The following is a 24577-nucleotide window of genomic DNA, read 5'->3' on the forward strand; positions in this document are numbered from 1 at the left end:
TGAATTCTAGGACGATATCCTGACTGTGATCCGCAGGGTGGATGAAAACTGGGCGGAGGGAATGTTGGGAGATAAAATTGGAATTTTCCCCATCTCGTATGTGGAGGTAAGAAAATGTAGGATTTTTTTTTTTTTCTCTCTCTCCAAAGTCACAATGTCACCAGTCGTGGGTAGAGCTGGAGTCCCACAAAGATCAAGGTTCCAACATCCTTTTGAAGTCTTTCCCCCCCCCCCCCACAACTATCCTAAAAAAAAAAAGGTGTAAGATACCTCTCATCCTTTTGAAATGCTTATGTTTCATTGAAGAACTAAACATGTCTTTGAAGATTTACTCTCTCTGCACGGCTCATTTTAAAGCTTTAGGAATAATATAGACCGGAGGAGGGGAGTGCTTGGCCTTTACAGATCATTACCTTCTTTATTTGATAGCTGTGCACAAAACATGCATTGTGGCGAATGTAAATATGAACGGAATATGAAGAAAAAGTCTTTTTGTAGTGAGAGTATTGTTTATGAATATCATTTGTATTAACTGATGTTGGATTGAGGCAATGCTGTGGGTTGTTTTTCATCCCTCAAAGCAGTGACAGTTTTCATTTTTATTTTAAATATTTTATTCTTTATTTATTTTTTTCACTGCTTCAGTTGGGATTTTTGCTAATATTCAGTATTTTATATTTGTAAGGCCAGAAATAGGTTTTGTTGTTGTTGTTGTTGCTGCAGAATGGAACATTTTGTAGTCTTCTCTCTGAACAGTACATTGTTGTGATTAGATTCTATAAACAGCTACATTTCCATCAGAAAAATATAGAGTGACCTAAAATGTCCCTTTTGTTTTGCATAACCACTGACTATGTAGGTCATTTCATGGCCGGAGGAGTTTTTATTGCCCTTTCTGTTGTGTGCATACGGTGATGTGCACTGACTGTTCCGTTGGTCTTTAGCAAAACAAGGTGAAGGAGCCTCACCTGGAATTTTTGCTTTTAATCCTGCATGTCTCCCTTAATGTGCTGACATGCCGGTGATGAAGCTGCGCAGGCTCGGTGCTGGATTGGAGCAATACACTGAGCTTTCATGTCTTAAGTAGAGGGAGATGCTCGGGGCAGCGTGTGACGGCAAGTGAGAGTACCCTGTGATTAAGACGAGCCTTTTCTGCGCGCTCCCCCCTCTTTGATTTTTACCTTTCAGCCACTCGTATATTACAGTGTCCAAAAGGGGTTACCAAGCCTGCAGTTTCGTACCTGGCTTAGAATCACGGGTTGTCTCAGACGGAAGCTGTGTTAACATGAAAGGTAAAAGCGTGAGAGGCCCCTTATCAGAGCACAAGCTCCTACTGTTTTGCAGGTCGCGTACGTTTGGAGAGTCGCTGCATTTTGAGGGTAAACATAACGTTAAAGCTTGAGTTTATGTGTGAAATAGCCCCAGAAAAACAACAACTGTGTAGGCAGTGGAATTGATTAAAATTAGAGCACACCTCCTCCTCCAAGAAACACATGGGGCAGATCAATAAAACACAGCTGAGTTTGATTATAGAGAATGACAGTTTTCATGATCATTTTAATACTCCTGCCACCATGATTGCTTCGTCTATCTGATTTCCATTTCCGTTTTTCTCCCCACCCTGTCCTCTGGTTATGTCTCTCTCCCTCGCAGTTCAATTCGGCAGCTCGGCAGCTTATAGAGTTGGACAAGCCATCAGACTCCAGTGGAGATTCTGGTGAGGGGGCCTCCTCGGGGCCCCAGAGCAATGGTGCCCAGCGGGCAGGGGAGAAGAAGAACAGCAAGAAACGACATTCCTTCACCTCTCTCACCATGTCCCACAAACCCATGCTCGCTCCTCCCCCTCAGCGCCACTCCATGGAGATTAGCGGCCCGGTGCTCATCAGCTCCAGCAACCCCACAGCAGCAGCTCGGATCGGGGAGATCAGTGGGGGACTTTCCTGCAGCGCACCTTCACAGGTAAGAGTCTGCACAGAACAATGGGGGATGGAAGAAATCTGCTAATGATTTTTTTTTTTTTTTTTTCAATAAATTCTCAGAGTCTTCACTTAAAATCCAAATCCATTCACAACACAGATACTGTAATAGTATCTTCCATTAAGAAGTGTTTGTTTCTGTAATTTATAGCAATACATACAAGAAATTTGCCTTGTATGTAGGATTTTCTTTCAAGCTTCAATCAATCAATCAATCAGTTTATTTTTGTACAGCACAGTATCACAACAACAGTTGCCTCAGAGGGCTTCAAGATGTTACATTGGTTGGTAAAAATAAAAACAGCGAATAAGCATAATGTTAATTTGTCAAATTCACAGTAACGAGACAAAACGAAGCAACCACCGCCTTAGACCCTCACATCCAGCAAGAAAAAACTCCAAAAACCCAGTGGGAAAAGAAGAAATCTTGGGGAGAACCACAGTATGGAGGGATCCCACTCCCAGGGACGGACAGCTTTGGCAACAGCTAGCATGAGACAATAAGAAGTAAAGCTTAGGACTATGTTCTTCACAATCCCATAAGATGAGATAAACATTTAATAGTCCCGCAAGTGGGAAATTGCAGTGTATTACTAGAATGGTTATATTTCTGGGATGATCTTTAGGCCCTCTGATTCTTCAGCATAAAAAAAATCTGATGTGATTGTGGAGTGGAAACCACTGCATAGCATCAGGAACACTTCTGAAAACCATTGTGGGTGATTTCAACACATAAGGTAGAAACTCAATATTAACAAGATGCTGAAATATGCCCTTCTGCTCTTGGACATTGAGCTCATTGAGGATGAAGTCAAAGTTTTAATGTGATAATTGATTTTGTAAACTAAAGCGCAGAGGATCCATTAGGCTTGCTTTCAGCACGTAGTCCAAAAGCCAACATCTGTGACGGGATGGACAAGAATTAATTCACATACCATATTCCCATATTCTGTTAAAAATTCATCACCGCAGCTCTGTGTGTGAGTACAGTAAAGAAAACCACAGGGTGTACCTGTAATGGACGCCTGCCATCAGCCAAAAGTATTCATCGCAACATAAGTCATGTGATGTGGGAGTTTTCAGCAGCTTGAGTAATATATCAGCAGGAGAAGAAAACTATTTTCCTTTTAAATTGCAAGCGGAAATGTATTAGTTTCCAAATCCTGACAGGATGCTCCTTGAAAAGACCCAACTTATTCTAACGTGGGGCTTTGACACGATGCTTCACATTCAGAACAGCAAAAGTGCAGATTTGCGACAAAGTCAAATTACTTAGCTTCAACCTGACGCCACGCGCGTTAATGAGCTGCGCTGTTACATTGTACACGAGTTGACCTTGACCCAGTACTAATATTTGTCAGCGTTCCCAGACCGTTCTGTATCCACCGATCTGGTTGGGATGGTTTCCTCAACCAGCTGACTTATCACTGTCCTGTTCAGCAGAGCTTATATGCAAAATCATGCATTTGGAAAACAGTGTTCAGTCTCAGCTGTTTTTGTTTTTCCAACGGTTGTTTGTTGTTTTTTTTTTATTTTCCGAGGCTTCACTCCACTTCTGTCAGCAATTAGGCTGACTTCCCTTTTCCCTGTCAGACCGAACAGACCGCTGCTCCATCCAAGCGTTAGAAATCGCAGATGCGTGACTTAACTCATCCACAAAAACGACTCTGGCTTTGCCCTTAAGGTTTTCCACACCAATCCCGGCATGACAGCATCTCACAGCTGTTTTGAGGTTGCCAGCCACTTGAGATTGAGCTTTGAGTCGATGCCCGACATTCAGAACAGCACGAGTGCAGATATGCTACGTTGTTGACTTGCCTGTCTGTGCCTCTCTGTCAAATCCATAAAATCCCGTCCAGTCGAGACTGTCTATTATATCATTACAGACCTTTTTGAAAAATCATGAATCCATTGTTGAATATCAACACCAAACAGTTTTATTACCAGAAATAAAAGAATTGCCTGTTAGCTTTGGAGGGAGCGCTGCCTTGTGATCAGTCTTCATCATATTCATCACAGCAGCGCTGCATTTCCTTAACAGCATAAAAACAGCGTGAGGTTTTTATTTTTGAGGGCTGTTAGTTGTTTAATGCGAGTGGCTTTGGCAGTGGCATTTGCATTGATGTCCCACTTCCACTGTCTGGGAGGTTGTAACTAATCTTTTTTATGACCGTCTGCCTTTTTGTGAGCATTTCTCTCCTGAACATACTGTACGTTCTGTGCTGTCTGCTTACTTACAGGCTTTCCAAACTGATATGTTCCAAAATCCCCTATTAGGCACAATCAGTAATCTTTCATCCACAGCGTGAGTGTTTGTGCTTCTTTGTAAGAGGCGGACAAGGAGAGTGCTTGTCTTCTGTCAAGTGGATCTTGTGTCTTTTTTTCAGTGCCGAAACCTTTTTATGTAAATATGATTTATGTATCATCAAAGAGTTGCTTCCATGCAGAAGGTATACAGACCTTTTACCGCTAATCACCATCAGGGTCCTTAAAAGATCAAACAAAACTGTCTTTTCTCTGGCAAAGCGATACTCCCACTGTGACAGCAGGGCCCACAGTATGTTTGATTTACAGATTGTTATATCATTAAAATAAATAAAGAATGAAAGAATAGCTCTCCAGCTGCTGGATGCACACCGTCTTTTGTCTCCTGTTTCCTTGACTTCTCTTCTAAGTCTCAGACAACAAACAACACAGATAAGCCCATGTTTCCTCTAGGGCCGAGGAGTCCTTTGAAACAAACATACCGTCTCCCATCATACAAAATGATGAGAATGCATTGGACAGAAAAGGGACTTTCTTTTCATATTCCAAAGGAAAATGAATGATTATGTTTATCAGACTCTGGTCCGTCATCCGTTCCATAATTGTGGCACAGTTACATTTTGGTAGGTGTGTTCTCTGGAAGGTTCACCTTCGGAGGCGGTGCTGTCTGGGGCAGTCGTCCATGGAAAGAGACTGCAGGTTACAGGGAGATATTGTGTGTCTAACAGTATATGGCCTTGTTTCCAGGACACCAGCTTGACTCACGTGGGCGGCTGATTGGGGCAAGCCGCAGTTCTGCGTTTGGCCAATGAAATGCCGCTCTGTGTGGTCACCTGTATTCTGTGGGCCTATCCGACATGCGGGGCATAAAGCCACACGCTCTGCTTTTCTGTCACTCACTGAAACACAATGTGACTTGAGAGTGGGCCACATATAACCGCGGAGACAGTGATGTACATGTTGTTACATTGTTGGCCTGATTATTCTCTGTCACCTTCACTTAGAGCATATATTCCTGTTCTTCTTGCACTTCCTCCAGATGTGATCTGTACACTGCGTTTATTCGTCACTGTTTCTCTTTTATTTACAGGTACATATTTGCACAACTGGACTAATCGTGACCCCTCCCCCGAGCAGCCCCGTGACCACAGCAACGGTGTTCACGTTTCCCCCAGAGACGAGTTACACATCCATCGCTGTGGTGAGTGAAGTCTTATAAGGAGGGTAACAAGTTAAATTCACATTGTGCTGCATTATTGTTAGACTTCTGGATACATCTTAGCAGTTGGCCCTTTCTTGTAAATCGGTTAAACCAACCTTCAACTTTGATATATGGTAGAAATACCAAATGCAGGCACTTTAAGCCTCCCATGGTTCATAAGGTAAAAACAAATTCTGAAAGATAAGAAAGCCCAGGACCATTAAGACATTTAAAGGGCATTAAAAGAACCTTAAATTTGATCCTGAAGCACGCTGAGAGCCATTGCAGTGACTGTAAAACCAGTGTAATGTGCGCCCGCCTTCTGGTCTTCGTCAGAACATATGCTGCTAGAGTTTGTAAAAGTTGTAGACCTGGAGTATTCTTTTTGTTTCAGACCAGAAAACAGGGCCTTACAATAATCATTGCGACCGGTGATAAAAGCTGCTCCAAAATCTCCGTGTTGGCCGGAGAGGGAATGGGGCTGACTCCATGTTCTTCCAGTGATAAAAACTTATGTGTGTGATTTTATTGATGAGTGGAATTAAAGTCAAGCCAGAGTCAAAGAAAACACCCAGGTTTGTTACTTGAGGTGAAGGATTCAGGGACAGCACCCGAGCAGATGTGCAAGCTTTTCTCAAATTAATGATTATTACCAATAAGGAACTAAACATTTTGGAGTCTAAAAATATGTAATTCAAGAAAATTTGTGTTGATCAGGTTTACTTCTTCATGCAGTGTTACTCTTTTCACATTGTGATATTCCTCCACTGGTCACTGTCAGAAAATAGCACATCTGCATATTAAAGCACAGCTTCTTTCAAAAGATGTTCGTGAGAGTTTTAGTAGATTTGTGTGCACTAAGCTGTATTAATGCAAACTTCAAAGTGACATGGTAACATTATGCATAACAGGAATGTAAAGGTTGAACCTGTGTGCCTAAAATCAGTAGATGTACAGAATGTACTGTGCCTCCTGTCTGCCTGCGTGGGTTTTAACTGCGCTGTAGCACACAGTAATGCCACCTTCAGAAATGTTCCTGAGATGGTGACATTCCTCAGATGAGTAGACCCTCCTCATTTTGCGCTACGATCTGGCCTATTTGCAGGTTTCTAACCTTGTCAATGAGGTTTCTGCCAGTTATATAACTTTATTATTCCGTTTCATATAAACGGACTGAAAAAAGCAACATGCAGAAACTTTCTCACAAGTTTGTGTGACTTTTTATGCAAAAGGGGGGAAAAGAAAAACCGAAGCCTACAAAAACTGTCACGAAATCCCTTCAGCCCACACAAAACAGCACCACACTTCCTGTCTGTGTGTCTGTCTGTGTGTATGCTCCAGCATGTGGAGTTTCTGAATGAACAGGAATGTGTACACAAAAGGTTGAGCTCTCCGCTTCACTTGGGAACCCTACATGATGTTTTTGTACAGATGATTCCTCTCGCCTGCAGGCAACCTAATTATCTCAGCTCAAGCGTCAGCGGCGAACCGAAATGCGCAGCGACACTCGCACATACACATCGGGCCTATGCACATACCACGGCGCTGTCTGAGTGCCACTCTCCTCCCCCAGTGTGTCATGGAAGCTATTACTCTACTGCTCAGTGCTGCCAGTGTTGAGCTGGAGAAGATTCGTTTCCCTGCTAGGTGTCGGACTTTCCGTCATTCTTGCACGCACCAAGACCTCATCCGGGCTGCGGGTTTTTCTCAGTGCCAATAAGTGTGTCGTGTTTTGTTTTGTTTTTTAATGGTGACATCGCCAGCTGGGAATTACACATTGATCTGGTAATTCTAAAAGCGTGCAAATGTAATCTTCTGAAAACGGCGGTCGATGCGATCATTTCCCTCAAGTCAAAAAAAAAAAAAAAAACGAGTTTCTTTTGACCCTGCAGACTTTCAGCAAGGGAAAACAAGTGAGTCAAGATGAATCTGCTCATGCTCCATTTGAGGGTTGCTCTGAAGTGTGCCTGCAGACATGTTTTTTTCATTTCATATGGTCCTAATTAAATACTGCAATGGGTTTAACATCTAGCTATGCGGTCACCTAGCAACAAACAAACAAGCAGAATCAGGGATCCTCTGCTGCGAGGGGAAGTCAGGGAACAAAACTGCGCCGCCTGCCAAACCGCTCTCTCTTTAGTATCGGCAAACCTGAGGGAAAAACCTAAATGACAGATGATCTCTCATTCTCCTTTTCTCTTTGTTGCTCATAAACAAACTGGTTTCTCTGCTTACGCAACATGTACTCACTGCTGTTTGGGGCTCATGTTACTTTTTGTTTTTGGCTCTCTGCTTTAACACCGAAAGCAAGCGGAGACTCAGCTGCTGCGATGACGCATGCAGAGAAACTATGTCCTTATCGAACTGCAAATATGATTTCACTGTCCTTCCCCTTTTTCAGGATGCTCTCCCACCGCCGCCGCCTCCTCCTCCGCAGTCCTCCGTCGGCGGAGCGGCGTTCTCGCTGGCTGCTGGACAGAGACCCTCCCCCAGCATAAGCGACCAAAGTGGGAGACAAAGACCCACAGTGTGAGTTATAACAACAGTCTCGCGCAAAAATATGCAGTCTTCTTAAATGTGCAGTGAAATGTCACAAGCGGTTTGTGCACTGATGGCCCAGGGCTCTTAATGCACACACTCGGTTCAGCGGGAGGAAATCCTCGTCTGTTTGCGACACCCCCTCACCCCCACCATCCCCAACCACCCCCCCATCCCCACAACCCTCAGCTGTCAGTGCAGGCCTGCAGACCCTGGGTGAAAAGGTCAAAGCCTTACGGGTGACAGTCTCCAGGGTCCTATTGGAGGATCCTCTCAGTCACCCCTGGCTTTTGACCTACTCCTCACCTTCACCCTCATTACTCCCCCAAGACAGCCTTACACACCTGATAGGAATTAGATCCACTCATGCCGACTTTCTCTCTGCCGTCACCTGGGTCTGCCCGTGTACGCGCGGCAGACCAAGGCGTTTATGTTACGCTCCCACCTGACGGCGCTGAAATGTGACTGAGAACGTCCCAGCTGAGGCTCCTCGTCTCCTGCACTGCAGTTCCAGGCCTGTTCTTGCTCTGCTGTAGAGAGATGACCTGCAAATTGTTTCGTCCTCCGGTGCTGATTTTCTCTGGGTCAGAGGGCGCCGTGTCTGCTGGAGGGTCTCAGAGGAGATGATGACAGATGTAGGGCCAGGCTGCGGGATGAATTCACAACAAATGAGTGCTGCGATGAAACAGCTTTCGTTTCCAGCAGGGGCGGGGGGGAATGCGGTATTTAAGCTGCATATCTGTTTGACTTTTATAAAATATCCTCTTCCTGTTTTCTGTTTGTTTTTGATTAGCTATGTGGCAATGTTCCCCTACACTCCCCGGAAGGAGGATGAGCTGGAGCTGAGGAAAGGAGAGATGTTTCTTGTGCTGGAGCGCTGTCAGGACGGCTGGTTCAAGGGGACTTCCATGCACACTGGCAAGATTGGCGTCTTCCCGGGGAACTACATGAGTCCAGTCAGCAGGTCAGTCACTGACTCACTGTCACTCCTTCATTACTGTCATCAAACCGCAGGCCCAGTCACAGAGGCGTGCTCGCTCATCCACTTGTCTCAGTCATACCTGAATCATTCCTCAAGCTGTGTAAAATTATTATTCTATTAAAGATAAGTATAATGCTTCTTTGTTAAGTTGCTACCTGCATCTTTAGTCTCAGCTGAGTTTAAATTGCCAGAGACAAATTCCAGCTTTGCAGAGAATTCCCATAAAAAAGCCACTTTTCGTTGCGATGCAGATTCCTTGTGGGAATGTGCAACTAATTTATTTTGGCTGTGTTCAGTTCCCAGAATCTGTTGAAAAACAAAAAAAATTTCCTTCTCGTTCAGGTAGATCTAGTTGGGAAGCCGCCCATCCACTGATCAGCACATACCAGTGTTATTAGACTCAAACTCCTTTATACAGGAAAACACATTCTTAATGCACATATACTTGTGCACACACTCATATTCTGTATCAGTATTGATGCGATGGATGCACTGCTACGTGTTCACTCTCAAGATGTTGATGCTTTCGCAGAGATTGATTTTGTCTCAAAGCTTTCGATTGAAAGAACATTTTACGTATTTACAACAAACAGATCACAAGGTTTTTGCGCAAACTGTCAGTAGAATAACAGAAGTTACTCAGTCAACAGTACCACCGAAAACATCTATCTTTTACAGCCGCGGTCTTCGGGGAAACGTCACCCAATCAGGGTTTATGGCATCGTTGCTGATTTTTCGGTGAATGTGTCATGATGGAAAGCTGTTTCATATCTCTCCTCTCTCCCCCACAGGACGGCGTCCGGGAGCAGCCAGCCCAAAGTGCCCATGACTCTGTGCACTCAGGCTGGGAGAGGAGTCACCATCGTCAGCCCCTCGTCTGCTCCCCTCGGGGCCATCGTCCCAGGGCCCGATTACAACAAACCGCTCAGCGTCTGCCCCGGCGGCGCACCTGCCAGCTCCCAGGCTGCAGCTGTGGTCAGCTCAGCTCAGACGGCCACGGGACAGCAGCCCAAAGTCCCGCTGCACGTCAACTCCCAGATGACGGTGAACCAGGCTCGCAACGCCGCCCGGACAGGTAGGCAGAGCGGCTTCCGCCCGGCGCCTCTTTACACGGCGCAGGGGTGTAATTCATGGTGTTGCGCTCTGCTTGCAGCTGCGTGTCACAGTCAGGACAGGCCCACGGCGGCCGTGACGCCCATCCAGTCGGCCACGCCCGTGACTTACATCCCGCACCTGGCCGTGTGCCCGCAGCCCCCCGGCCCGGCTCAGGGCTGCACCCGGGCGGGCGTGGCCATGGGCTGCGCCGCCGCCTCTCTGACTCCACCCAATGTCAGCGCCGCGTCTCTGGAGGGCGACGCTCTGAGGCCCGTGCCCGTGCTCGCCGTGCCCGTGGGTCCAGGGAACAATCTCGCGGCTAACAACGCGGCTCTCGCTTGCCGGCTGGATAAAGACGCCAAGGTAGGGGGAGGAGTATTTTTACCTACTCTGTGATGTGTCCTCAACTGTCAGTTGCGGCTTCTATTTTTATCTGGCGTCTGAATGTTTTATCGTGGTGTAGAATCTGTCTTCTTTTCCCGCAGATGATTGAAATGCCTCAGGAGGGTCTTATTAATAGTTGCATCGAGGAGAGGTTATTATTATGCACTGTCGTTTCTGTCTTTCTGGTGCTATTTCTGATTCTCCAACAAAAGGCTGTTTGTAATTTCTAGAAACTTGTTGAACTGCAGCCTTGGAGTCAGAAGGCTTTGAAAATTACCCACACAGCTTCACGGGTCTCTGCAGCTCGCTCACACCAGAAATTGATGCCGCTCCGTTCTTGCAGAGAGAGAAGAAAAGTCTCTTGAAGCTGTTGTCCTCCAACAAGAAGAAGTCTCGTCCCTCTCCCCCGTCCTCTCCCACCCTTGAGACGGAGCAGTCCGCAGCAGGAGAGGTGCTCCACGGCGCCGTGGGACCCGACACCTCCGCTCCCTCCAACTCGGCCAACTGTCTGGAGCCTGAACCCGCCGCCGCCGCTGTTGCTGCGTCATCTTCATCCTCCTCATCCTCTTCGGTCCCAGATTCCTCCCATCGAAGGAGCAGTCCCCTTGATGGATGTGCGCCCATTGCTCCTCCTCCTCGCCAGCCCTGCTCCTCTCTCGTGTCTCAGCAGCACGACGCACGCCCCATCATATGTGAGAGGTAAACCTGCAGCGTCACCGCATCGTCTCTGGCTGTTCTGCTCACTCCCGCTCGTCCGCAGGGAGTGTAACAGTACATCACAGCCGTCGCGCCTGAGCACTCTCTGTTCTTCTGGCTCTCCTTCCCCAGGTACAGGGTGGTGGTGTCATATCCTCCCCAGAGCGAGGCCGAGCTGGAACTCAAGGAGGGTGACATTGTGTTTGTTCATAGGAAGAGGGAGGACGGCTGGTTCAAAGGCACACTGCAGAGGAACGGCAGGACCGGACTGTTCCCCGGCAGCTTTGTAGACAGCATCTAATATTATCTCACCCGGCTGACTGCTGCTAGCTCCGTTAAGCGTCTCGCGGTACACAACCGGACGTGTCGGCACTCGCAAGGGCGCCGGGACGGGACCGTCACGTCCTGAAACAGCAGCGTATGAGACGCGTTATCAATGAAAGCACAGTGGACAAGAGTTAGAGGAGAGCACACTACTCATGAACTTTTTGTTTTTGTTGATTATTTATATCTTTGTAATATTTCAGCTGTTAAATGTGTGCCTTGTACTGTTCCTCACTTTATTGTACATAAGGACACAAATACAATTAGTCCTAAAAACAACCAGTATGAGCTGTTCATATCAGTATCTTAACTTATTTCATGGACTGACCTTTTTCTAGTGCCACACATTAAGGTGTCAAAGTAAAGTACATGCCTTATTGCCCCATTTCACCGCCATCAGTCGTACCTTTCTCTGCTCGACTGCGGTTAAAAAAAGAAAAGAAAAAAGTTTCCGCCGTTATTTCCAAACGTCAGCGGTCAGGAGACAGTATATCTGGTGAACTGGATCAGAACAAATCGCTCATGCTGCTGCACAGGAGGAAAACGATGTTCCTCCCCCTGCTCCAAATGCATTACCTGCCGCAGATCACAGGAGAGATCTGTTGTCGTGCACGTTCATGCACTCAGCTGGCGACACTTCACCGCCTTATGATGAAATATTGAAATGCCCCTGTGTTCTGCGCACAGTCACCCACTTTCCTGTCGTCGCTCCCTCCGGGCGGGGCGTTGCGGTGGCGGTTTTAACGCGCCGTTACCTGCAGCCATCAAATACTTGCATGAAATGAGTGAAACCACGTGCCGGGGAAGAAGCCTCGTCATGAGACTGCTGGCTCCGTATTAATACTAGAAAAACAAAACAAAACAAAACAAAAAAAACAAATGCACACATACACTCCATTGTAAACTTTGCAGTCAAATATTGCTTATTTTGTACCGTCTTTATATTTACTGACCAGAGTAGCTGCTCTCTTAACCCACAGCGGCCAGACGCAGACGGCGCTCCGCGTCCCGGGAGCGCCGTGACGTTTGAACAACGGTGCACAGCCGATTTCCTTTGGGAGCGTCTTTATTGACACGTTCCGAACGGGCCGACGCCTGCTGCTCGTATAGAGTGTGTCGTGTAACTAACCTGACGCAGACGCCCTTCGACTCATTCCTAATGTGACTTGTGGCAATAAAAACACTGCTCGCTAAAGCACAGAATGTTTGCCTAAAGTAGCATACGATCATTTCACTCCGCAGGAAGAAGAGCTGCTTTGTGTATTTCTATTAAATCTCAATTTGTTTTTCTTTTATTTTTTTTATTGAACTCAATCACTTTGACCCTTGATTTCTCTCTCTCTCTCTCTCTCTCTCTCTCTCTTTTTGTGGGTAACTGTTTTTGGGTTTGTATTGTTAAGTGTTGTACTGACTTGAATTACTGTAAGATTTCTTGTTGATCGGAGAAGACTTGGTCGTAGTTTTGGTGCTTGTTAAATATGAAAGAACAGAGTTAGTCGGTTTAGAATGAATTCTTATCTAAATTTTGAAGTATTTCCTCACAGCAAAAATATGTTGTCAAATACTTCCTTGTGTCTGTGAATTTTGGAAATATTAAGAAAGTCCTGTAAGTAATGTATCGCAAGCCGAGTTCCCAAAAAGTTGGGACACTGACAAACGGATATTGAGATAATATATAATAATAACAACTTTTAAAATGGTGAAACAAAGTGAAAATCAGTGGACCGCCATATTTTATTTAAAACGCCACGAAGACAAGAGATATTTGTCAAAGCCAAGTTGTCAGTTTATCTTTAGGCACTCCACTAATGTGATGAAATGCCAAAAGAATAGTAAAAGTAAAAGTGACAGGTTCACCACTGCGTGAAGAACTGCTGTTAAACTCCAGCTGGAGACCAGAATTTAATATTTCATGGATTAAATGTGTTGTTTAAAGGCCAGTAAGTCTCTGGAGCCGCTGAACCATCCTGAAAACAAACATGAGAAGAGTCAACATGGCAGTGTCCAGCCGTGATCACAGTATGGCCTGAGGAGGGGAAAAAACCCCGAAAACCACTGTCTGGGAACACAATTCACTCTTCACTGGATTCCCTGGATTCCCTGGCAGAAACACAGGATGCTGTTGTTTTATTGCGTTACTTTTAATTGAGGGAAAGTCTGAAACATGTTGATGCAACATTCTGCTTATTTCAGTGGGTTAGCGTCAAACCATAATCCCTTCATTTTAAAACTGCATGGCTTCACAGCAGAGCAACATGTTCATAACGTTCAAACGAAGACGCCAAAATTTTAATAAATTCAAATGTCGTATCAAAGCCATTGAGACAAAGGTGTGTTTTAAACTAATTTAAATTTGAATTAAACATGTATTGGGAAAAATAGAAAAAAATCTCTGTAAACTTGATTTGCGATTATAATTAAGGAAAAGTGGTTTAAATGATTTTCACATTGTTTTGTGTTTTATTTACGTTTTGCAGTGTCCCAGTTTTTGTGAGCGGAGGTTGTGTTAGGTATCACTGTAGGTCCGCCCCCCCCCCCCCCCCCCCCCCCCCCCCCCCCCCCCCCCCCCCCCCCCCCCCGCCTCAGGGGCCCTCACAGCTGTTAATGTAATGTGACTCATTGGTCTGATCTTCAGGAAGTCTTACGAGGTCTGTGGGGGTATTAAAACCCTTGTGAGTGGAGGAGATCACTGAATCGTGCCAAATTTGGCTTGGAGAAGGAGTTCACTGACTCACTTGGACTCAGAGTGCATTTCTTTTTCTCTATTTGTCGTTTTGGTCTTTATTTGTTAATTGAAGGGGACCACTGTGTAACTGACTGCTGGAATATGTTTATAGTTGTTTGAAAATGTGGCGTTTGGAGGAAAAAGATGGTACAAATCACTGTTAGGGCCTTTTTTTGTTGTTGTTGTTGTTGTTGTTGTTTTTGTTTGTTGATGTCTTTCTACATTGATTAGAATGAACCTGATGTCTCTCAGTTGTCTTGGCAATCACCACATCAACCTCGGGCTCTAAACCCCCTCCTCTTTAGTGTCTTTTCATTTCACTGGTAAGCCTTTGACACACACACACACACACACACACAGATCTGACCGGCTCCCAGCGCACATGCACTATGAACGCCATCTCTAACCGTACTGACTCCTCATCCTCGTGTTTCATGCGTAGGCTGCACAGTTTCAGATGAAGCATTTCTTATAATTATTACTCATCTTTACTTTCATTTATGGGAACACAAAAAAAACCTTAACAGATTTTCTATATGCCAAGGTGACTTACTTGATTCTTTTTTTTTTTTTTTTTTTTTTTGCGTCTGTAGTTAGTTTGTTTTTATGTTGAAAAATGGTGAAACTGAAAACAACCTATTTGGCACAAGTCTATTATGTGAAAAAAAACAAAACAAAACGTTCTGAAGTATTTGAGGGAATCGCACATTTTGTAAAGAAAATCTCTATAACAATAAAAGCTAAAGGTTTCAATAAATTTCTGATGTGTTCGATTATTTTCTGTGGCCTTGTGTTACGCTGGCAGACCCCATGGCACGACTGAGCGCCCTGCTTACCCACACACACACACACACACACACACACACACACGTGACAACAGTTGTTTCTAATTAAAGCGTATTTTGGGGTAAGTCACGGTACATGTGGTCATTAGTGTCTCGAGGAGCAAGGACGGAAATTCCTTGTTCCCGTTGGGCTGGTTGATAAACGGAAACATTTCTCATGAGCAGGTTTCGGGGTTTCACTGATAATTGTATTTCAGGACACTGGTCCCACCTTCTTTCATATTATAAACTAAGCTAATATCTTGGTGAATTGTTTCTTTCCTCCTGGCGGTAAATCTCGTGGCCTGTTCATCTTTTAAATGGCATCACACTTGTAAAGACCTTGGTGTGTTTCAGGCTGATGTTGGTGTTATGGTGAGGGTTGAATGTGAGTGTGTGTGTGTGTGTGGTTGTTGGGCTGTTTGTGGCCTGTGGAGTGTGTCCTGCGTTCACCTGTTGTCAGCCCTGAAGCTGCATGTGGGGGAAGCCCATGGAACATTTCTCAGTCTGGCTCTGGAAGCTGTCAGTGCACGGCGATGCGGGGATGGAGTCTGATTCCAAACTCAACGACGGCTCAAGCAGCACTGCGTCCGTCGGACCAGCTCCAGCCTCGGGGGGAAGAGACTCGCTGTGTTTGGGTGGGTCGTTTCCGAGGAGAAAAACAGGACGACTTTCACCGATTGCAGTATAAGTCACGAGAAATTCTTGTTTTATTATACACATTTTTCTGATGAAAATGTATTTTAGCTTCACTGGAATAAACTAGAGTTCACTCTCATCCTTACACACTCTGAAAACCTTCAGACTGTGTTTCCTCAAATAATGTACCAGAGGGGGAAGCAGGATTCCTCCCGGGGATGGTGGGATCAGACCCCCGCCCCTCCTGCTGCACCACCCTCTGATTTCCGTCTCTGTCCAGAAGCGATGGGGCTCTTGCTGTGGACATGGACTTCTCCTGTGACTTACAGCAGAGCTAAGCGCCGCGGCGAGGGGAGGAGAAGGAGAGGTGAGCTTTCCCGGAGCGCTCAGCTCAGAAAACACTGACAGGAACTGACAGGCACCCAGAGAGGTCATTGTGCTGCACACTGCTCCCTGCAGAGGATGGGTTACCATGGAAATAACTTATTCCAATATCCCAGCGCCAGTCTTACACCGAGTCGTAACAATAGAAAAAAATGCATTGGTTTTTTTGCAGAGAACGTATGTATGTAATTTATATTGACTTTATTAGATTTGTTTCACATTATCTGTCCGCTTGGCTCATTTTGCCTCAGTGAATGACTCTGCCAGTGTTACTGCTGCAGGAATGCTGCGGACTCCTTCAGCTCCATGCTGCAGATTTGAGGAGGGCTTTTCCTCCTGCTTGATGCACAGTGGCTGTAAAGTATTCCTTGCTGCAGGGGCTCAGTAAAAGTTCAGGAATTGAGCCCGGAAGTGAAGAGTTCTTGATAATACTTGAACCCGAGGCATGTGAGCCATTTGAAGTCTCCTCAGTGAGAGCAGGGTTGGATCAGTCCTTCTTGAGCCTTGCTTGTGAAAGAGTGGAGCCTCGTGCTGAGCGTCCTTCGATGGATTTCTATGAAGCAGTGTTACAGTATTCAATCTATCTCTGTGTAGAAAAATAAGTAAATGTAATTTAAAAATTACATGAATGACGTCTGAATGTATATTTTTAAAAATGTTGTGGAAAAACTAAATCAGTGGATGCACCTTAACGATACGCTCTCAATATCCTCCAAAATTTATAAGGTGTAACCTTATAAAATGTGTGTTTTTAAAGCTGTTCTGGCACAGAAAGCATGACCCCGTAAGCAAAACATGTTTAAAGATCAGACTAGGGATGGAGTCAGGTTAAGTTTAGGGTTAAGAAATGAAGGGTTAGGGTTAAAAAAAAAAAAAAAAAAGTCTGCAAAAAGTTGATGTAAAAGGTCACATGTGTAGTGTGTCTCTCCTACTGGTGAGAAGCTAAACCTGATGGTACTCTAAATCTTAAAGACTCATGTCACTGTGAGGACAACGGAGGAGATCCCCAAGAGAGAAATGTTTTGGACAAAACATGTTTGAGGGTCAGGCTGTGATTAAGGTGAGGTATAAATCAGAACCGGAATACTTAAAACAATCCCAGAAGAGAGTTATTTGTCTCCCTCCTCTGTGTAATTAACAGCTTTACATGGCCACAGGCAGGAATGACTTCCTGTGGCATGCACTGAGGGGGATGAGTCTCTGACTGAAGGTGGTCTTGTGCTTCATGGGAACGTCACTGCCAGTCGTTCTTTACCGTAGCCTGACTCACTTCCATCCTAAGTGCAAAATATGAATGTGAATCAATGTCCGGAAGGCCTGAAAACAGGTATTTAGTACTATTATTTGACCCAAAATGTGTTGAAATGCTCACTTTAAGTTTAATCGTCATTCCCTGTGAGGACAAAAATCATCTACCTGCAATGAAGATCAATAAATACTTGGGTGAAAAGATGTTTTAGGGTCAGTTTGAGGTGGTTGTGTCAATTATAGGTGAGTTTAACATAGGTCTGCAGGAAATGAAGGCGACTGAAAACAGTGTGTTTGTGCGCGTGTGTGCGTGTATGAACATGCAAATGTAGGGTTACAAAGCCACATACTGTGAATATGAGGAAGCAGGATATAAAAAAAAACAGCTCTGCTCTGCTGGCAAATATTAGATCACTAAGGTGTGTGAGAGGGAAATAATGAGTTCAGGAAGGTGATCTGAATACTAATCCGGCTCAGTCTCTCTCTGACATGCAGATAAACTCAAGTAAAATTAATGAAAGCTGGGATCACACTGGAAGCCAACGACAGTGTCTGTGCTGCACCCTGGGTATGATTCACAGGACTGTGTCCGGCTCAGGTTGTGAAGAATTTGATTTAACACCAGCAAATCAATCTGCCTGTGTGTGTGTGTGTGTGTGTGTGTGTGTGTGTGTGTGTGTGTGTGTGTGTGTGTGAGAGATAAACTGCTCAGGTGTAGACCAAGACACACACTCACACACACACACACACACACACACACACACACGCCCAACATCCGGATGATACCTCCGCTGCTGTTCCCGGTGAGGTGTATTTCCACGGGGGACAATGATGCATTGAGCCAAGAGGATAAATAATGACAGCAATTAAAAATCAATGAGTTATTCCAGCCGGCAGTAAACCGTGAATAATCTGTCTAATAGCACCAGTTAATCTCACCAACTTTAACTCCACTTTTCCTGTTATCACAGTATTTAACGAGCTGAAATATTTATAAGACTTTTTTTTTGTTAATGTAAGAAAACCACGATAAACAAAAAAAAAAAAAAAAAAAGGGCTGTTCTGTAACTTGCCCGCGCAGCGCGTCCACAGCGCCACCTGCAGGCCCGTCGCGCGCATCGCAGCCACAATGTCAACAAATATGGCGGCGCCCGTGAGCGCCGACTCCTCCGACGGTCCGCTTCTTCTCCGTCTGTAAACACATCTGCACCCGAGCAGCTTCAGTCCGACCGGCCCAACGCGGGGAAACGAGGTAAAACACCGCATGTAGAATAAAATCTACCTGCAAAAATCTGATTTTTACATTAAAGTGACGCTCAGTCGGGCTTTGCAAAAAGCATCCACCTGTGTGGATATAGAATGTTGTCTCCCAAAACGAGTAAACCAACAATCACACTCTGTTTTTATCTAGATCATAGTTCATCTATATTATATATTATACTATACAACAAGAATGAGGACGAGAAAACAATAGAAATGGTCAATAACTAGGGATATTTCTCAGTTTGTCCTAAATGTTTCTTCATTGTTACTGCATGACTCCCATTCACTTCATTTGATATTGATTAAATGCAAGTTGAGAAATCCCAAAATCCTAAGTTGTTTTTATAAAGAGGCTGCATGAAAAACTGAGACTATTGTGGAGATAGGCTGACTACAGGTCTGCTCAGTATGACTACATCTCATCAGAGAGGGAATTTTGGTTTTGATGAGCTCCTGCTTGGCCTCAGTGTTCTGCGTATAAATGGTAATTCCTATTTGTAATCCTTAACGCAGCGACCTCTTGCCCTCAAAATAAGCACAGGACTTCACCATTTATAAATTGAAACTCTTCATTCTGCATTGAGCTTCCATTTTTCACTCTGACTACACAATTATTGAAGTAGCCCTCAAGGACAAACTTCATACACGGGAGCAAATAAAGCACTTGCACATTATTCATGTTCAGTTTTAATAGTAATAACAATAAAACAGTAAAACAGTGACCCATGAGGGCCACTCAGGACTTTGCAGTGAATTTTCCTTCCTCCAGGACAGTTAATCTATTTACAAACCCTGTGCTGCTTTGAAATTTGTGATCCCTTTTACGCGTAAGGCAAGGCAAGTTTATTTATATCGAACCTTTCAGACACCAGGTAATTGTATCCATCCATCTGTTTGGCCGGCGTTGGTCAAGTTATGGCTGCAGGAGGCTGAACCCTTTTCCATCTGACATTGAATGAAACTCAAAGCACATCCTAGCTGTTAATCTGCAAACACACACACACACACACACACACACACACACACACACACGCACACACGCACACAGATGCACATAACCCAAGTTATAATGAAGCAGGTGCAGAAAATTAATGGGTGTGCAGAGTAGTGTGGTTAAGGATTAGGTTTAGTTTTTCCACTTCCTGTAGTGGTGTATGTGCTGTGTGTGTCTCTGCAGGGCCATGTCCAGACTGGCGGTGGTGTGTGGCGGCTCCAGGGGGATTGGGAAGGCTGTGTCCCATCTGCTGGCACAGAGGGGCTGCAGGGTAGCTGTTATCTCCAGGAGTAAAGATGCTGCGGATGCTACTGTGGCTTCTCTACACGGAGGTGAGACTGCTGTGCAGAGGTGTACTTATGTACAGATATGCATATAATTCAGTGGGCATAATACACAGCAATCCTACACTGATAACAAACCACAGCCACTTGTTTGCTCACTTTAGAAAACAACTGGCACAGCTGGACATTGACGAAACGGGGAACTGAAGCCTCTTTGTTAACAATAAAAGTTGATCAGCATCCCCATTTATTTACACACCACCTAATTGGCCTTTTTAAAATAAATTATTGCACCAGCCACAGTGTGTGTCCCTCTGGCAGGAACAGTAAGTAAGTTTCATCAGTTAAACTTTAATGCCAAATAAAACAGCTCAGTGTGTAATCAATACTTGATGCTGTTTGATCACTGTGGTCCCTTCGGAGCTCAGAGGAAACAACCAGACTGCCGATTACAGTTCAGTCAGACCGCCATCATCTTGAAATAGGAGCATATGTCCTAGTACTGTTGAGAGCAGCTTGAAGAATATACACTGCCGATGAATTTTAGCAGTCTGAAAGATTTATAAATCACACCCTGGTCTCTACATTGAATGCATACTCAACATTTTTCAACATGCATTGTTTAATAAATGAAACTCTTTGTGTGTGTGCTCCTAAGACAACCATGTAGCTTTCAGCTGCGACGTCTCCATCGAGCCGGAGGTGCAGAAAACTTTTGAGACCATTCAGAAGACCTGTGGAAAGATGACCTACCTTGTAAATGCAGCAGGCATCAACAGGTGAGCTGGAAAAGGAGCCTCCCTGCTGAGGTATTATTAACATATTTGAAAGACATATATGATCTAATTTCAACTTTATAAAGACTTCACGAGTTGCTCTTGCTTTTCTCAGGGATTCCTTATTACTGAGGACTAAGCCGGAGGACATGGTGTCTCTCCTTCACACCAACCTGCTGGGCTCCATGTTGACCTGCAGGGCCGCGCTGCGCAGCATGCTGCACGTCCAGGGGGCCTCGATTGTCAATATAGGTGCATACTGTTCCAGTTTATCACCAGCATGTTGTCAGCCTGGTCGCTAGATGGCGCTGTAAATCACTGCCACTTTGTAAAGGGGTTTTTTTTTTAAACATCACATTGAAGATACAAGGGTATTTGTTATTTTTTTTGGCAACATTTTAGACTAGTCACTGCAAATCAGGCACTTTTAGCCATTTCTGAAAATTTGACACATGTTTAAATCATTAACAGTTCACTTTGGGAACAAATAGTTTTATATTAACACTCAATTTGGTAATATTTTGAAAATTATGAATAAATCTTGAGTTTAACTAAGAGTCTCACTCTTAATTTGTCATGCAGAAATATATGCTAGTAACGGATAATATTTGTACAAAAAGTCAAAACATGTTTGTTTATTCTAGAGGGATTTTTATCTCACTGAGTAGTTTGGATGGGTTTGTGTGTCGTACTGACAGGCTCTGTTGTGGGCCTGAAGGGGAACGCCGGCCAGTGTGTCTACAGCGCCTGTAAGGCTGGTCTGGAAGGCTTCACTCGCTCACTCGCTAAAGAAGTTGCTTCACGAAGTGTCAGAGTCAACCTGCTGGCTCCAGGTACAGCCGGCTTCGTCTCACTTCTCTCTCTGACCTCTCAGTCGTCAGAGTTCCTTTGTATTTTATGTCTTTTCACGTTGTTGCTGTCCTGCCTCCAGGGTTCATTCACACTGACATGACCGCAGCGCTGAAGGAAGGCGACGGAGGGCGCTACATCCCTCTGGGCAGATTTGGGACACCGGAGGAGGTCGCCCAGGCGGCCCTTTTCCTCTTGGAGTCTCCGTACGTCACCGGACAGGTGCTGGTGGTGGATGGAGGTCTGCAGCTGGCCATGTAGAGAGGGTCAGACGAGGTGAACGCAGGATTCTCCACAGTTGTGGTTTTGTTTTCTGGACTCTTTATGATTGTACTTAAAGGTGCACGGTGACACCCACACACTTCAACTGTGAGACTGTTTTGGTTTGTTTCACTCCTCACAGTGAGACGCGAGTGGAATTTATAATTGTTTTTAAACAGACTCTTCCATGTACTTCACAAAAAGAATTAAAGAAATAATGGAAAGACCATCTGCCAGTGTGTGTGTGTGTGTGACTTTCTGCTGAGTCACTGTCCGGCCGCAGGGCCGCAGGGGGCGTGGCCTGATGCGTGCAGCAGTTGATCATGACTAACACAGCTGACTCCAGAGTGTCTGGCCCGGTCCAGACCTCCATGCCCCCAAGGTCCCTAAATGTGATCCGTAGATTTAACGCTGCTGATGTTTTTTCCATGACTGTAAAGCACACCGCCGCCGATCGTAACCCTTGAAACATGTTTTGTTTCACCTCGCTCCCCTCTGGGGAAGCCGCCTCGCAGCCGGCATGCTGCTGCCCCCCCCCCAAGCATCTCCCACCACTGGCCCCCTGAGCCCACCTCTGCAGGGGCCTGTTCCAGGGCTGGGGGGGTGGGGGGCGGTTTGGCATGTGGGGCTGCAGCTGGAGGAAATTAGAGGTAGTGGTGGAGGGGAGGGGGTATTTTTAGCTCTGGGAATGTTTCGAGTTTCTGGTTACGGCTCTGGAGCTGCAGTGCGGACGGATGAGGTTGGAGGTGATTGTCTCTCTGTGTCCATTTAACCTGCTGTTACCACTGATAAGTGTGAAAGTCATGGCTGCAAAGGAGCCCTCTCTGTCGCCGTGTGCCGAACGGCTGCATCGCTTTCAACTTTGATTAGCGCTCTCAGCAGGGGGGATCGCTCCACTCGGATCAAGTGTCTTCTGCCGTTTGTTATTTCTTTAGGAGGAGTCTGCCGGTCTGCAAAAACATCTCACACTGTTTCTGGAGATTCTGACTTTTATTAACTTTCATAACCTAAAATAATATCAGGAGAACAATCCATATACAGGCGTGGATTGGCATAGAAAGGTGTGAACACAGTGTCAGCTGATACAAGCTCTGAACAGACACAGGGTAAGACGTCCACCTTGTAGCATTTCACAGAGGAGACAGAAACATCGATTATAAATATATCTGTTTTTGTTTGTCATGTTAGAGTGTTTACTACCCCTTAATACTGGAAGAAAAAAACAGTTGTGTATTTATACATCCTTGTAAAAGTACTATGGCACTATACAAGTGTCCAAAAAGAACATGCAAAGACGTAGTGCTTGCATTTAGTGATTTAAGGCAGTAAATACATTTATAAAACTTCATGATACAGACAGGATTGTTTTTATCAGTGAACAGAAGGTCGCAGGTATAATTTATGTCAAGATTGTCAAGAAAGCAAACAGTCTTTTTTTTTTCATACAAAAATAAAATGAACAATCTGTGATGTGTGTGTGAGACACAAACACTGAAACCTTTCACAGCACCCTCTCTCCCGTGAGAACATTTCAATTCACACTTCTAAAAATGAAACCATCAAAGAAAAACAAGAAAGAAAATCGGCAAAACGACCCGTCCTCGCTAAAGTTTTTACTCTTTTTAATATATATATATATATCGGTATCACAACTGCACCTTCAGCATTCTCACATTCCTCTCATTAACCTGCTCTTTCCATCATCCTCATCATCTCCTGTCCAACTCATCATCACAGAAACTCTGCCACAAACAAGCCTTTTATTTATATCCAGCCTCGTTTCTTCTCCTTTAAAAAAAAAAAAAAAAAAAAAAAAAAAAAAAACAGTTTGTAAGGCCCGGCCTTCCCCTACGTCGCTACGCTAATCTGAGACAGCTTGATACTGTCCTACACAAACCTGTCCGTCACGTCAAAGCTATGTTGCTTTGAATCCCCTCTTTTTATTATTATTTATTTTATTTTCCACTTAGAGAGAGCGCTACTTGTCGATACAGTAATGGTGTCTGGCAGGCGGCACCACTTGAACATGCATAGAAATATTAAGTTTTGTTGTGTAACCTGTGCGGTGTCTGTGGAGAAATGTGAGGCACTTCTTTTTGCAAACGGAGTCAGCCGTACCAGTTTGTGTTTATGAGCAAGTCTACTGTCATCCATCTTTTTTTCCAGATGTCAGCTGATCAAACCAAAACTTGGGGAAACATTCTGTAAAAAAAAAAACCACCATGGTTGCACCGTCTCGCCCCGTACGTCTCTCTCTGCAGTTCAGTGGTGGTGGACAAGATTACACTGTGCCCTCTTCCCCCTCCGTCGTTAAGTGTGAGGGTCTCGGGGGTAGCTGGAATCCGGGGCAGCTTTCGGGGTTTTCCCCAGGGGGGGGGGGTTGTTCCTCCTGGCGCCTTCCCTCCCCCCGTCGACTCTACAGGTCGTCACTTTCCACCAGGCCGCCGGGAGGCAGCGGGCTGGAGTCGGGGAAGAAGGCCGCCTTGACGTCCAGACCCCGCTCTGTCAGCGCGGCGTAGCGGCTGGTGGACGGACGGACCTTCTTGGGTTTGGGGATGTTCGGCTGCTGCCACTGAGCTGAGGACGGACAAGAGACGGTTTTGAAAAATTAAATAATGCAGTTAATCATTTTTTATCTTGGTCCTGTGAGATAGATTTTCATTTATCTCTTGATGTCTGTCAGACAAACATCAAAGAAAAATATTTAAAGGTTTTTATATTCTCTTCCTTCATCATTTCTTTTTGTGAAACAATGTCTGATGATTCATTTTTGCTCTCGCCTTAGTGGCTTTGTCTGATATCTCCTGTTTAAAGGTGCATGTGTAACTTTTAGGCCATTCCTTCTTTGTGCAGTAGGCGGCAGTAAGGA

At 45.0% G+C, this 24577-nt stretch overlaps 3 protein-coding genes across 6 annotated transcripts in view; 2 read left to right on the forward strand and 1 right to left on the reverse strand.

Moving 5' to 3' along the window:
* sh3rf1 (SH3 domain containing ring finger 1) overlaps positions 1-14927 on the forward strand; it is a 37836-nt gene extending 22909 nt beyond the window's left edge. For both annotated transcript variants that reach the window (XM_030083438.1, XM_030083439.1), the window contains exons 4-12: positions 11-106; positions 1654-1959; positions 5332-5442; positions 7844-7971; positions 8774-8944; positions 9754-10037; positions 10116-10420; positions 10785-11140; positions 11270-14927. In XM_030083438.1, the coding sequence (XP_029939298.1) occupies positions 11-106; positions 1654-1959; positions 5332-5442; positions 7844-7971; positions 8774-8944; positions 9754-10037; positions 10116-10420; positions 10785-11140; positions 11270-11438 (1926 nt within the window). In that variant the 3' untranslated portion in view covers positions 11439-14927. The remainder of the gene's footprint in view (positions 1-10; positions 107-1653; positions 1960-5331; positions 5443-7843; positions 7972-8773; positions 8945-9753; positions 10038-10115; positions 10421-10784; positions 11141-11269) is intronic.
* A 3483-nt stretch (positions 14928-18410) lies between these two features.
* On the forward strand, positions 18411-21927 carry cbr4 (carbonyl reductase 4). Its single transcript, XM_030083448.1, has 6 exons — positions 18411-18533; positions 19722-19870; positions 20481-20601; positions 20714-20850; positions 21297-21431; positions 21530-21927. Exons 2-6 carry the CDS (start codon positions 19726-19728, stop codon positions 21706-21708), a joined length of 717 nt encoding a protein of 238 aa, XP_029939308.1. The 5' UTR covers positions 18411-18533; positions 19722-19725; the 3' UTR covers positions 21709-21927.
* Positions 21928-23536: 1609 nt separating this feature from the next.
* palld (palladin, cytoskeletal associated protein) overlaps positions 23537-24577 on the reverse strand; it is a 61519-nt gene continuing 60478 nt past the window's right edge. For all 3 annotated transcript variants that reach the window (XM_030083435.1, XM_030083436.1, XM_030083437.1), the window contains one exon: positions 23537-24285. In XM_030083435.1, the coding sequence (XP_029939295.1) occupies positions 24125-24285 (161 nt within the window). In that variant the 3' untranslated portion in view covers positions 23537-24124. The remainder of the gene's footprint in view (positions 24286-24577) is intronic.

This window comes from Salarias fasciatus, chromosome 23, assembly GCF_902148845.1.
Source record: "Salarias fasciatus chromosome 23, fSalaFa1.1, whole genome shotgun sequence".
NCBI classification, from domain to species: Eukaryota; Metazoa; Chordata; class Actinopteri; order Blenniiformes; family Blenniidae; genus Salarias; species Salarias fasciatus.

Coding starts and splice junctions, on each gene's coding strand:
- cbr4 (XM_030083448.1), top strand. CDS start 19,726: ATGTCCAGACTGGCGGTGGTGTGTGGCGGCTCCAGGGGGATTGGGAAG. Junction 19,871..20,480: donor TGTGGCTTCTCTACACGGAG/GTGAGACTGCTG, acceptor TGTGCTCCTAAG/ACAACCATGTAGCTTTCAGC. Junction 20,851..21,296: donor GGCCTCGATTGTCAATATAG/GTGCATACTGTT, acceptor TCGTACTGACAG/GCTCTGTTGTGGGCCTGAAG.